General features: G+C 39.9%; 1 protein-coding gene across 4 annotated transcripts in view; it reads right to left on the reverse strand.

Annotated features, from left to right (window-relative positions):
- The window catches only part of Galk2 (galactokinase 2), a 123,886-nt gene that overhangs the window by 98,905 nt on the left and 10,511 nt on the right, over window positions 1-14,470 (reverse strand). For 2 of the 4 annotated variants that reach the window (XM_051183494.1, XM_051183493.1), the window contains exons 2-4: window positions 11,392-11,480; window positions 5,574-5,697; window positions 542-632 (exon numbers count right to left, since the gene is read on the reverse strand). In XM_051183494.1, the coding sequence (XP_051039451.1) occupies window positions 542-632; window positions 5,574-5,697; window positions 11,392-11,480 (304 nt within the window). Of the gene's footprint in view, window positions 1-541; window positions 633-5,573; window positions 5,698-11,391; window positions 11,481-12,285; window positions 12,450-14,470 lie in introns of all 4 variants that reach the window. The other 2 variants (XM_051183495.1, XM_051183496.1) reach the window with 2 other exon arrangements.

A 14,470-nucleotide genomic window follows, 5' to 3' on the forward strand; every position in this document is an offset into this window, starting at 1 on the left:
CCTGTTCTTGCACACAATGCTGGGATTTTAAATTGAGATTCAGTCCGTATTCCTAGGAAATTACTCACAGTAACACCTTTCACTATATACTTTTTAGTCTCCCCTGGACAAGAAGGAACAATGTTAGCTGTCATTCCCAAATGCCTAAGGGTTCCAGCATCATGGCATCCTTGCAATGGCTCTTCATTGAATAGCAGTGACATCATTTTACAGATAAAGTTAAGACTTAACACACATTATCAAACTGTATTGATCCCACATTCAAACCCATGGCTGCTCTAATTCCCATTCCAGTACACTCCCATATATCCCAGAACACAATGTAAAAACTAGGACAATCTCTCCTAGTGGCATATTTAATGATGCATAGCAGTCAAATGAAAAACCCATGGCTGCCCCTGGTACATACTACTCAGAAGCAATCACGCCTTTCCTCCCCTCAGAAACAGAAATTAGCAAAAGTTCTGAAAGGACACCAAAAACACCGTAAAGTTTGGAATAACATGAAAATCATTTCAAAGGCTGATAGGTGTCTATTTACCTGGATTCCTTTAAATCCACATAGGAAGTAGTTGTGCCATAGAGGTTTGGTTTTGTCAATATAGATGTTATTCGCACTAGTACTGAAGTCTCTGAAAAAAACAAGACCCATTAATTTCAGTCTGTATGCCTTGAGAGACAAAAATCAATGGCTGACTGCTGCCATCTTGTGACAAAACAATAAAAGTGTGTATCCTTTTCTATTTACTTTCAATGTGTTGCACAGCCTCCTGAAAACAGCGAACGCCTCCAGCAGCTAAAGGCAGAGAGGATGTTGTAGTAGCCTCAATGGCTAATCTATCTCAAACTGGCCCTTTTCATCTCCAAAATCAGATAGGAAACGGCATACTTTGGCATAGTCTACATCCATTTTCTCTTTCATGTTAGTTCTCATTAGCCAGTGTAAACCACATGAGCACTTTTTCCTCTGGGTCTGCTACTCATCAGATACCCCGATGAAACAGAAGTACTCAAAGCTTTCTTTACCAAACATTCTCTGATACCTATCTAATCTGACTACCTGCATGATTTAAGAAAAAGGAATAACAAACAAAAAATTTATTTTAAAGGGTCATGACCCATTAGGAAAAATAAGACACAGATATAAACTTACAATTAAATAAACCACTAAATGAAGAAAAGGAGAAATTGTTCTTCATAATAAAATGCCAGGCACAGTGAGTAAGGTCATTGAATCCCTAGAACCCACATAAAGAAAGACAGAATTGATTCTACAAAGTTGTCCTGACTTCCACAGGTGTGCTATACATGTGTGCCACACATGCACAACACACACACACACACACACACACACACACGCCACAAATGATGAACAAAGTATAATGCCAATTAATCAATATAAAAGAAATAATGGAAATACTAAAATACTACATGTGAATTCCATGATAATGGCTTCATCAATGCATGTTTAGAGTGTGAGGATTTAATGAAAACAAGAAATTTACATAGATTGGAAGTATTATCTCCTTACCATCACCAGGTACTTATTAACTAGAAGACAACAGTAACTCTACGTTAGAAAGTCACTGATTTCGGCACAGCAGTCGGCCTGCTTCTCTTAATTACCCGGAAAAGCCTGGCTCTCCTTTCCTCCTACCTCTATCCCACAGTGCCTCCCCTAACACTTTGGGCTTCCTTCTTTCTTCATTTTCTATTTTCTGGAGTAGTTTAAGAAGCATCTATGTTGGCTTTTCTTTAAAGATCTGGCAGAGTTCAGCAGTGAAAATGTGTAGACCTGAACTATTTATAATACTTTTATTGATTCCTTGAGAATTTCATACAACGTATTTTGATCATATTTACCTTCCCACATATCTCCATAACCCCTCCCAGGTCCACCCCCACCCTCCCCAATCCCAGCCAATTTTTTTTGTCCTCTGTATTTGTTTTTTAACCCATCAAGTCCAGTTTGTGTTTTCCATTTATTCATTGGTGTGGGGCCATCCATGGAGCATAGTCAACCTACCAAGGGCCATATCACTAAAGAAAATTGGTTTCCCCACCCCAAGAAACCATCAGCTATCCATAGCTATGCTGTTACAGGGAGGAACTCACAATCTCCTCTACAGTCCATGCTAGAGTGTTGACAGGCTTCACCTTAAACAAGCAAGATGATATCAACATTTTGTAAACATCCCACCAGCAGTTATTCTCGTCACTTTGATCAGCTGTGAGTTTCTGTATTATCCACAGTCTATGTGGTTATCCCCATATCATTCATGTCACTATTACACACATCAGTGTATCTTTCCACACCAGCGGTTCACAGGGTTCACAGCTGGGTAAGACTCATGATGACTATTTTTCCCTAGCAGTCTACATAGTATCTCCTATTACTATAAAAGTTACCCAACAGGAATGATGTTCCCTGGTCAGAACCAATGTATTTCTTTATGTCTCATGACCAAAGTGTGTAGTGTCTTCAGCAATAGGCCTTACCAAAGCCTAGACTTTTTTAAAGTGAACATGTTTTTGTTTAGTTGAGGTTTTTTGTGGGTGTGTTGTTTTGCTTTTAGTTGATGCTTGAATCTCACTGCTTGGTTATGAATCTCTACAAGCTGTTGATCTCCTATCAGATTACTCTGGGTAGATTATATCCATCTAAAAATTCATGCACTTCTTTCATAATTTCCAATATTATCGACTATAAGAAGACATCAGAAAATGGATATATCTCCCATGATCTTCCATAGGTGGGATCAACGTTATAAAAAATGGAAATATTACCTAAAGCCATCTACAGATTCAACACAATCCCCATCAAAATCCCAACACAATTCTTCACAGACCTTGAAAGAACACTACTCAACAATGACAGCTAAAACAATCCTCTCATTAAACCATCTCACTGGCCCTTCTCTTGTTCTCTCATTTTAATATATGCACTTAGAGCTTTACACTTCCCTTGCAGGACTGCTTTCACGCATCTCCTAACCGAATTACTTAAAATCTGACCACCCTACGCTAGTTTGTATGGTAGTAATATCAAACACCTGTGGTAGTTCTCCTAGTTAATATGGAGAGTTCTTGGGCAGAGGAATTATTTTCTAAACTACACATTCTACCACAATCAAGTCCCACTTGGACATTGCAAATACTTCAACTAAAATAATATAGCTGCAAAAAAAAAAATAAATAAAAAAAGAAAAAAGAAAAAAAGAAAAGAAAAATAACACCAAACACATAAATCCCAATGCAGTAACTTAAGAAACACATACACACACATGCCCATGGAGTAAGATAATGCCTCCAAAAAGTATTAATCTTATGGTAATGGCATCTGGTGTGAGTAAGATAAGTGTTGGCAGAGTTTTGAGAAAATGAACACTTCAGTACTGTTGGTAGGAATGCTATTTGGCTCGACCATTATGGAAAACAGTATAGTATTTCTTCAAAGAATTAAAAACAGAACTAGCATATGACCCAGGAATCCTTCTGCTTGGTATATACACCCAAGGGAAATGAAATCAGTATCTCAGAGAAACATCTGCTATCCCTATGTTCACTGTCAGGTTACTCACAATAACTAAGATATTTAGAACCAGAAAGGCCATATAAAATGATACAACAATATATCCTGTAATTTGCAAATCAAATACATAATATAATCATGTACCATATAATAACAAGGATATAGTGTAAAAATGTATTGTTAGCCAATTTTGTCATTATACAAACAATATAGAATATAAAGTGCTTACACGGACATAGTTGGTTTAGCCTACTACACACATATGTATTTGGAATATTCACCACTACAAACCTACACAGCATGTTATTATACTTTGATGAAAACAGCCCCCAAAGTTTCATGTATTTACATGCTTAGTCCCCAGGTAATGAACTGTTTGGAAAGATCAGGAGGTGTGGCCTTGTTATGTCTGGCCTAAAAGGAAAAGGAAGTATGTCAGTAAGGGTGGCTTTGAGATTTCAAACTCTAATGCTAGGTCCTATCTATCTATCTATCTGTCTGTCTGTCTGTCTGTCTTTCTCTCTCTCTCCCTCTGCCTGTTTCCTGTGAATGAGGATGTAAAGCTCTTAGCTACTTCTCCAGCACCATACTTGCTTGTGTGTCCTCATGTTCCCTGCCATGATGATAATGAATTAACCCTCTGAAACAGTAAGCAAGCCCCCAATTAAATGCTTTCTTTTATACAAGTTGTCTTGGTCAAGATGTCTCTTAACAGCAACACAACAGTGAGCCTATCCAAATAGAAAAAGTTCAATAAGCACATTGTAACTGTAAACCATTGAAACTAGCACACTGATATAGAGAACATAACAAAGGGAGTATGCAGGACAGAAAGTTGTGGTGAGTGAATGAACATGAAGGCCAAGAATACAATTGCACATGATTCTAGATTCTATAAATATACATATAAATGACATCAAATTTATTTCAAAGGTTCTTTTTTGATAAACTAACATTGCCTTACTATAACTTGTTTTATTTATAAACATTTTAATTTTTGAAATTTTTGACTCTTGTAGTATGTGATTCCTTGCTTACAATGCAAATAGTATAAGCAGCGGTAGTTTTTCAGCCCCCCACATATTCTCATGGGGCCATCATCCTATATGTGAGCCATCATTGACCAAAATACTGCTGCGTGGCCCTGGACTGTACAAGAAAAGCTGATGCGGAAAAAGCAAAGCTGGTTCAGCACTGGAAAATCCACCAGAGGAATCCACCATGTGTTTAAAGAGGACCGTAAAGACTGCACAGATATTCAATACAATTCAGTACACATAACTGATTTCTTAACATTTTAGACCAAGGATATGTTCTAGAAGTATCCATTACACATCACACTGTCTTATACTGAGACTAAAACTTTGAAGAAAACACACAATACAACATTAAAATCATAGAGTTCGAAGCTGCTGAGAGATAACAGGTAAGTAACGACACGGCAGCACGGGAAGATTCTTTAACAAGAGAGTTAGACAGTGTCATGGTAACGAAGGGCGGACAGCATACACCTGACTTTATTGAGACAGTTACCTCAGCAGATACTCGGTACTTTCTGGGCAAGAACAAATTCTTTTCATGTTTGCATAGCTCCATACTTGAGACAATACCTAGTACATGACAACTCTTAGTAAATGCTTCTTTTTTATACTTATTTATTTACTTATTCATTCATTCATTCATTCATTTACGACGTATATGTGAGAAAGAGTGTGGGCACGTGTGGAAATCAGAGAACAACCTGCAGGACTTGGTTCTTTTTTGTCATGTGGGTTTCTGGAGATTAATTTTAGGTAAAGGCACTCAATACTCCTGAGCCATCTTGCTTCCTAGTAAATGTTTCTTCAGTGAGTGTGTGAATAAATACAACAAATAAATGTCAGGCAGGAAATATCAATAAAGTATGATTTAGCTGAAATCTAATATTTTCTAGAGTCTATCTGTAGTCAGATATATTCCTGCAGGTGTGTGCTTACACACACACACACACACACACACACACTCCCACATTCTCTACCCACCAGCAATCCTAATTACTCACGGATATAAGGGGTTTGTATTGGCCAGCTGTAGAGTGTGTGTTTTCACAGGTTCCACAGCTATTAGCATGTCTTGTTCCACAGCCATGGGAAGAACAGAGTATCCACAGTAATCAATGTGCTCTCCTGGACAAAAGAGAAAGCCAGTTTTTAGCATCGCTAGCATAGAAATAAAAGAAGCTCAACCTAGCTGTGTGAACAACAGTTGCTAGAGAGAACCACAGGAGCTTCAAGGCTGACAGGTAGAAATTCAATGACCAGAATCTGGAGAGTTTTAAGTCAAGTGGCCTACTTAGAAGCCATTCATTACACACTGTTCTATGTGACCTAATGTCCTTGTAGCTAGTAGGTAAATCCTTCATGATACACGAGCAGACCCACCTTAACCTTCACCAACCAAAGGCCAATAACAGTACCATCAGGTAGCATCAGGAGAACTGAGAAGTCTCCACCTTGCTATAACCTGCCTGCCTGATGTTTCAAACGATGTATCTGAAAAGGGTCTTGATGTGTGGTTTCCTTTCCTGTTAATATAAAACCTTGTGAGAATGTTGGAACATGAGGTTGGAATAAACTGTATCTGTGTTCCTAAGCCATCACTCATAATTGGCTCCAGAATAAATTCTTATCCCCTTTCAGGTGAAAAGTATGATTCTTGCATAGACAGTTAACATACAGGAGAAATATAGCCACAGTTTAATAAAAAGTAAAATACTATGGGCAGACAGATACCCAGTTATCTTTTTAACAAACATTTTGAGGCAACTTCTGCTAGCTATGAATAATTCATTTTTGTTAATTTGGAGGCTCCATTTTATCTTAAGCTTATTTTTCCACTTTCTAATTTGCTTCATTTTGTTTTTCTTTTTTAACATAATATTTTTATTCAGTATTTGGAAATTTTACATCCCAATGCATCCCAATCACATTCATTTCCAGTCCTCCCAGATCCACCCCCCCACACACACCTTTGTGACCTCCCAAAAACAAAAGAAGAAGAAATAAAGAAAAAAAAATATCAAGTCCAATCTGTGTCCAGCCCCCTTAAAGAAAACTGAGTCCTCCTCCATCCCTACCCCCACCAGAAGCCACCAACTAAAGAGCTACACTTCAGCATCTCTATCACAATTTTTGAAGAGTTGTCTTACTGTTTAGACTCTTTTGTGTTTGTTTGTTGTTTGGTTTTATTTTGGGGGGGTTGAGGAGGGGGGATGTGGAGGGAGAGAGGTTGTCACAGAAGTCTTCTAGTCTCTCACTCTCAACTGTGAGTCTGCAGTCATCAATACCACAGCAAAAGAAGCTTCCTTGCCCTTCATAGTTAGCAGCAGCTTGGTTTCTGACTACAGCATGGGCCACAGACATCAACATGATCTCTGGCAGCAACACAACCCACAGACATCAACTTGGCTTCAAGTACAGCACACACCATGGACATCCACATGACCTTTGATGGTAACATGGACAGCAACACAGCCTCTGGTCACAGACACCAACATGGACTCTGTTTTAACAGGAATCACAGACACTAACATGGCTGGTGGTGGCAGCATAGGTCACAGACATCGACATGGCCTCTGCCACATCCTAATTTACAATAATCATTTTCCACATTATGTCATGTGACTATAAAATATCAAGCTGATTAACATCTCATTGTGAATAAGAAGCTTCTTATTTTCCTGGTACGGACATATATCTCATTGTTCCTTTGGCAGCTAACAACCAATGAGGAAACACAATATTAACAGGTGACAATTCAGCTGCACAATTCTATTTTCATTCCACATATTGTTATAGTAGACAAGGCTTTTGCTTCTATCCTGATATTCTCTTTAGAAAGGGATAATAAGGGCCTTTTATGGATTAACAATGACAGGTGAAGAACTAATATACAAAGTTCCATTTCTATCCAGTTATCAAGAGGACAGCAATATGAACAAAGTAGAAAACACATATTTGAGTACATGGATAGGGCACCCTTTCTGCTAGAAGGTTACAGCATGGGCAGCAGCCTGCTGAGAGTGAAAATGAGTTCCTTTGTCAAAATGTATTTCAAAGAAGAACAACACCCATTCTGGGTAAGGGTCCTGGAGGAGAGAGCAGGAACCACTGGGGATGAAGGGTAACAAATCTATTATTATCACCTCAATATGTTAACAAAACTTACACTCATGCTTTTAACAGACACTGAGATTCATTTTGTCTCCATCCCTGTTTCACTAATACTGGAATCACACACCACAAGCCTTACTGAATTAGGGAACAAGAATTCTTTGTCACGAGAACCCCACCCCACACAAGGGCAGCTGGGCTGTGCTCTGAGGACACCGCTCCTATGGATTGCTAGCAATGAGGAGCTGATGTCTTCGGCCCCACCTTGCAGGCCTCTTCCTCTTCTCTGGTTTTCTGAGACACAGCCATGTTTCCCCTGCGGCCCTTTAGGACACTAAAGAGCTCAGAATCTGTTTGTAGCCCCCTCTCCAGCCCAATCCTACGATAACACTGATGGCATCCAGATAAATGACCTGGTTCAAAGCCCAAGCCCTCCTTTCCCTTGCCCATCTTCCCCCATGACCCTGCATCCAATAGCTGCCTAATTCTCATCACCTCCAACCTTTATCAAACTTTTATAAAACTTGAGCTTCATGTCTCATCCTGTCTACTGAATCTCCCCATCCTGCACAACTCTGCATGCATGTCTCATGCCCTGCCTTGCCTTCTCTTCTCAGTCCTGTAAGCTCCTCTTCCCTCCCTTTCCTTTGCTGCCCAGCACAGATGCCATATGTTAATTCTGTACCAGCTCTCCTGCCCATACCGTCAAATTCCTGGTCCCATGTCATCCTCTGTGAACTCCACCCAACAAAGCCCTAACCAACCTCAAAACCACATACATTACATGCACTGAGGCAGGGAAATGCAAGCGCTCTGTGTCCACAGTCCACACATTCACCTAAACCCAGGTCTCAGTACTTTCCAGAAAATGGGCTTTCTCCAGCCATTCACTTCTTTCCATTTATATTTTCTTCTTCCCTCTCCTTAAAATCCCAGCCCTCCTCACAGGATGACCTCAGTCCCCTACTCACAATTATACACAAATGTCACCAAGGTGCATTCTCTTCTTCCTGACCTCCCATTAAGGGTTGAAGCTCTCAGTGCCCTACGCTCCAGACATTAGCCTTTCTTACCTTTGCAAGTGTCCCCCTCCACCAGGTACTTTCTTCTCAATCATGGGCAATCACTCCCTCTCCATTGATTTTATCCCTATTAGAACCCATTCCCAAATATTCTTTCTGTAAAATTTTTAAATCCTCTATTATTTGCTTCAAAATAAACAGTATGTCCTAAGTTGACAATGAAAGCAGTATGCAAGTGCTTTGTATTATTCAATTACTCATTTTATACATTTGCGTTTTTCATTATAAAAGTGTTTTTGAATTATCCATGGACCCTGAACTTTTCTCAGCTCCTCATACCTTTTCTCATGACAAGTCTTATTCATCCTAGAGGCTATGAGTTACAACATCCCTGCACACATCTCCAGCTTCTCCACATACTGCATCCCCTTCTCAAAAATCTGAGATGTATACAGTTAGCCTAAGTATCTTTGCTCAACAAGGGGGAGCTCATGGACCCCCAGACTGATAGCTAGAAAACCAGCATTGGGTCTCAGTTAGAAGGCCTGGGCAGTCTAAGGGACCTCTGACAGTGGAACCAGGATGCATCCCTGGTGCATGAAAGGATTTTGGGAGCACATCTCCCATGGAGGGATACTCCCTTAACCTAGAGACAGGAGGGAAGGCCTAGACCCTACTCCAAATGACTTGACAGATTCTGATGATCCCTCCTGGAAGGCCTCACCCTCCCTGTGGAGTGGGGGGTGGGGGGTGGAAGAGGATGAGGGGGGTGGGAGGGAGGGAGAGGGAACTGGGATCAATATGTAAAATAAGAAAAAATCAAGTAAAAAATAAATTTAAAAAGTATCTTTATTCAAATAGAACTTTGCGTGGATTTGAAATGGGGAGAAAAGACAAATAAGAGACACCTCTGGTTGTTGAGCTTTTGCATGCCTGGCACTCCTCCTCAACAGCAGTCCCTGCATAGACTCCACCCAACCCCTAAGCTCCACTGACACAGGTGAAGATGACACTGACTGTCTAGGGACTCTGTCTTACCTGCCATTCGACTGTGAGTTCTACCAGGGCAGCCACCACAGAAGATCAACAGTGCATTTTCTGACCCAAAGGAAGGTAAAAGACTTCCCTTTGATAAAATTGTATGTAGCTATCTATGTCCCACTTGACATATGTTTTTGTATTTTTGGTTTGGTTTTTCAAAACAGGGTTTCAACTGGCTGGCCTGGAACTCTTCTGTAGACTAGGCTGGCCTAGAACTCAGAGATCCACCTGACCTGCCTCTTCTTCCTAAGAGCTGGGGTTAAAGGTGTGTGCCACCACTTGACCTGTGTATAGCAAGCTCTTGTTATACCTTTCCTTGGCTTCTAAAGTATCACTTAGGGTAGTTAATTTCAAGTATGGACTTGACTTAGGGATGCCTAGATTGATGGAAGGTGTTATTTCTGGATTAGCATACATGTCCTGTATTGCTGCCTCTCTAATATCCCCACTTCCCTCCTTCCTGTCTCTCCAGCCTTTCAACCTCTCACTGTAGAACGTTCTTTCTGCTCTTCTGTTGAAAGCCTCTGCTCCAAAGCTCCCTTCTTCAGAATTCAACTCTACTCCATTCACTTTTACTAAACAATGAGCCCATTCCAAGGGCTTCAATTCTCAGCTATTTGCCATGGACCTAAATCTGTATCTTCAACCCAATGTTTCTCTCAGTGAAAACCAGAGGCATGTAACCAAATGCCTTTCTTAGAAGAGTCACCTCCTTATACAGACAGAGTAACTATCCAAAACAGAAACATTCGACATCTGAAAGGTCTTCAAAACCACAGCTGAATGTGAAAAGAAAGAAAACAGATACTTTCTCTGCTTTTTTCCCTTGGGAAGCATAAACAACATAAAGGTATAAGGCTTATTTTGGTAAAAAGGTGTGTGTGTGTGTGTGTGTGTGTGTGTGTGTGTGTGTGTGTAATTTTCCTGAAAAATGAAAAAAAATGACATTCTATAAGTTTTACTAGTAATACAAATTTGTATGAAGTTTACTGTGCAACCATATACAAAAAAATTAAAGAGGAAAATGAGAATTTAAGTGCTATACAAGTTTATATTCTTTATCATACCTACTTTTCCTTTCCACTGGGGAAAACACTCAAACTCCTGGTTATAACAGTGAAAAACTGGAAATAACTTTATGTACAATAAAAGAAAACTGAAAGTAAATTTAAAAACACCATCTCATTAGGCTGTTACAGAGACATTAAAATAATAACTATAACCTCTTCAGAAATATAAGAAAATATTTATGATACATTAACCACAAAAAAAAAAAAAAATGAGTTGGTAGCGCCTTTAATCCCAGCACTTGGGAGGCAGAGGCAGGTGGGTCTCTGTGAGTTCGAGACCAGCCTGATCTACAAGAGCTAGTTCTAGGACGGCCTTCAAAGCCACAGAGAAACCCTGTCTCGAAAAAAAAAAAGAATGAGTTGGTATACAATCTAAAACTATACCCATTATTACACACTTATGAAGACAGGTTGTACACAAATTTATTAAAAATTTGCTATTTAACACTAAAATGTAGGAAATTTACAAAGTATTTCCATGAAGAGACAAAAGCAAAATACAAATATACCTAATGAACCTGGAAAATGAAGACCACCAGAGGAGGTAGAAAATCAAAAGAAGAAATTCAGAATACCTATTATGTTGACTCTTCCTGGGGCTCGAACATAAAACTTGGGTGTGGACCCAAACTTGGAGTTAAACATCTCTTTTAGCTTCAACAATCTGAAAAACAAGAGTGGACTATCTCAAGACAGCATATATCAGAAAGCACATTCAGGCTAGGACAAAGCATGTGTGAAGCAAGGGTCAACCCCTTAGCATCACAGGCAGAATGTCAAAGCTCAAACTGACATATTGTGGTGAATCTAATAAAGTCACTGAAGATCAGAATGCAAAGCTAGCCACAGCTATAGAAGCTGGGCGGTGGTGACACACATCTTTAATCCCAGGACTTAGGAGACAGAGACAGATGGATCTCTGTGAGTCCAAGACCACGTTGGGCTACATGGGAGTAAATCAGTCTAAAAGAGCAACAGCTCATGCCTTTAATCCCAGCACTTTCTAGGGATTATATACCTTTCTAGGTATATAAGGAAGGAGTAAATGGTTTCATGTGGGATTCAGTTTCCCACAGCAAGGACAGAATCTCCCCAGCTGAGGCAGAGGTAAGAGCTAGTGGCCAGCTGCTTTGCTTTTCTGATCTTCAGCTTGAACCCCAATACCTGTCTCTGGGTTTTTATTATTTGTGCTACAAGATATCTTATAGAAAACCCTTTTCCCTTGCATCATGAAGAATCTAACTATATATTTTCTCAATGACAATGAAGGAAGATTATCTTTTGTGGGGGAGGGGTTCAAAGCTGTCCTGGAACTTGCTTTGTAGACCAGGCTGGCCTTGAACTCCCAGAAATCTGCCTGCCTCTGCCTCGAGAGTGCTGGAACTAAAGGTGTGAGCCACCAACGCCCAGCTGGAAGAACATCTTTATAGTAAAGAAGCAGCTTGAAATCAGGGTCAGCAGGGCCACACCTGCAAAGCCTGCACAGCAAGCCTCTTTGCCTCTTCTACCCTCTGCTGGTTGCTCCTGGGCCTCAGTGTTCTTGGTTTATAGTCACATCCCTCTAATCTCTACCCTAATTGTCACAGGCATTCTCCCTTCAAAGCTGTCCCTCTTTGGTTTTTCCTTCTCAGATCTGCAAAGAATCAAGTCCAAATAAAGTTACATTCTGCGGACCAAAGTAAGCTTGAGTTCCAGGAGTTACACACTTCAACCCAGGACGGGAATTGATAATTATAGTGGGTATCAGCTGTCACAGTTCTATTCCAGTGGAGTCTATAATTCATTGCCAAAGTTTAGCAAATATTTTCCTGTTCTCTAAAATTGGAGAATTTAAACTAAACATTCCTCTTGGGTACTACTCAGATCCAAAATTCTTATAATAGATTTAATCACTCATCATTGTAAAATCATCCCAAATATTTGAATACTCCCCATATCATACTGCTCAAATAATAATACCAGTTACAATAAACATTTACTAGAGGCCATCATATTCAAAAGCTGAATGATGGATTGTTCTTAGAGATTAATTTGTTGCAAGAAATGGATAAATGGAAACACACACATTCCAAGAATGAAAGAAAACATCATAATGCCAGAGAGTCATGGGGACTTCACAGTTGGAAGAGACTCTGAGCTGGCCTCCTGGAAATCTTAAAGTAGCTAGAAATTGTTTCCATTGGTGTCTTTGATGCTTGCTCTTCCTGACCTAAACTCTCATCTATCTTCTCACTCCTCTCTGCATCCCCTTCGCCCCTACAAACCTCCTTATTTCTGTGCCTTCATACCTTATCTCTCCATGACATTGTAACTCCAGTGTCCACTATATCTGTCTCATACATTCATATCTTTTGATCCAAATTCTCAAAGTCAATAATATGTTTGGAAGAATTGAAACCCTGTGTCCATCCTGTTCCCATTGTTTGGTACAAATAAGGTCATTTGTTTTGTTATGTGTGTGACCACTCAGGTCCACATTAAGTAGCAGCTCTGGATTACAACAGAGACCTGGGCAGGAACCAGTCCTGGACTCTGCTAACATTCATTCTCTAGAGCAGAACAGGCACTGGGTTTGGGCGTTGGCTCAGTATGTGAAATGGGCCTGGGTCTGGTCTCCATCATGGAAAAAACAAAAGTTAAAAATAAAAAAGTAAACATTGACTGGACCATAAGGTGCATGTAGACAAGGTAACTACTTGAATCTGATTCTCTCTACAAGAACATATAAAACTTCACAAAAAGTCGTTTTCACTTTAACTAGAGAACACAGAATATCAAACTTTATCTCTAACAGGTAAAAAGAGAGAGAAAACAGTACGGAAGGAGGGAAAGAACAGAGGGAGGAAAGCAAGAGGCAAGAGAGGATAGAGAAGTGGGGCTGGTGAGTTTCTGTCATCCTGGCATAAACTAGACTTCATCTGGGAAAGTGGATAAAACTACTCCCAGAATCGATAGGTTTATTGATTGAAAATTCCATTGCCATCTCTCTAGAAGTTGGTGGCCAGGGAGGCCCTGAGACCTCCAAACAGCACAGGCTTCGACAACTGCTGTTTGTTCCCCAGCAGAACTGTAGGATAAGACCTTATGGCTGAAGACATATATGCCCTGGGGCAGGACATAGAAGAATCAAGACAGAAGTGGCCCAAAAGCTTTCTCCTTGTTAATTAGCCCTCACAGTGCCAGTACCAGTAGGTGCTATGCAAGCTGCTGGGAAGAATTGTGATTAACAGTCTTACTAGCTATGGACCTTATATATGACAATACTGACTAACAAGGGAAGATGTGAGTACTGGTGCTATGGGGAGAATAGAGAGGGAATAGGAAGGCTCAAGTAAGGGTAACAGAAGGAGGATGAATATGATCAAAATGCATTATGTAGGTTATGAAAATGTCATAAAGAAAACCATCATTAAAATCAATGTATGCTAATAAAAATATTTTTAATCCTTAACATGCTAGAAAATGAAGGAATGTCTTAAATAAAAAGTATTTACCAGAAGCATTAAACTTCATATTGATGGCAAAATATCAGAACTATTCTCATTAAAGCTTTTCCAAGGCTGGAAGGATGACTCAGCAATTAAAAGCTCTGTTGCTCTTGCAATGACACAAGTTCAATTACCAGCACCCACATGGCAGCTCACAACCATCTGT

Source organism: Phodopus roborovskii, unplaced genomic scaffold, assembly GCF_943737965.1.
Source record: "Phodopus roborovskii unplaced genomic scaffold, PHOROB, whole genome shotgun sequence".
Classification (NCBI taxonomy): Eukaryota; Metazoa; Chordata; class Mammalia; order Rodentia; family Cricetidae; genus Phodopus; species Phodopus roborovskii.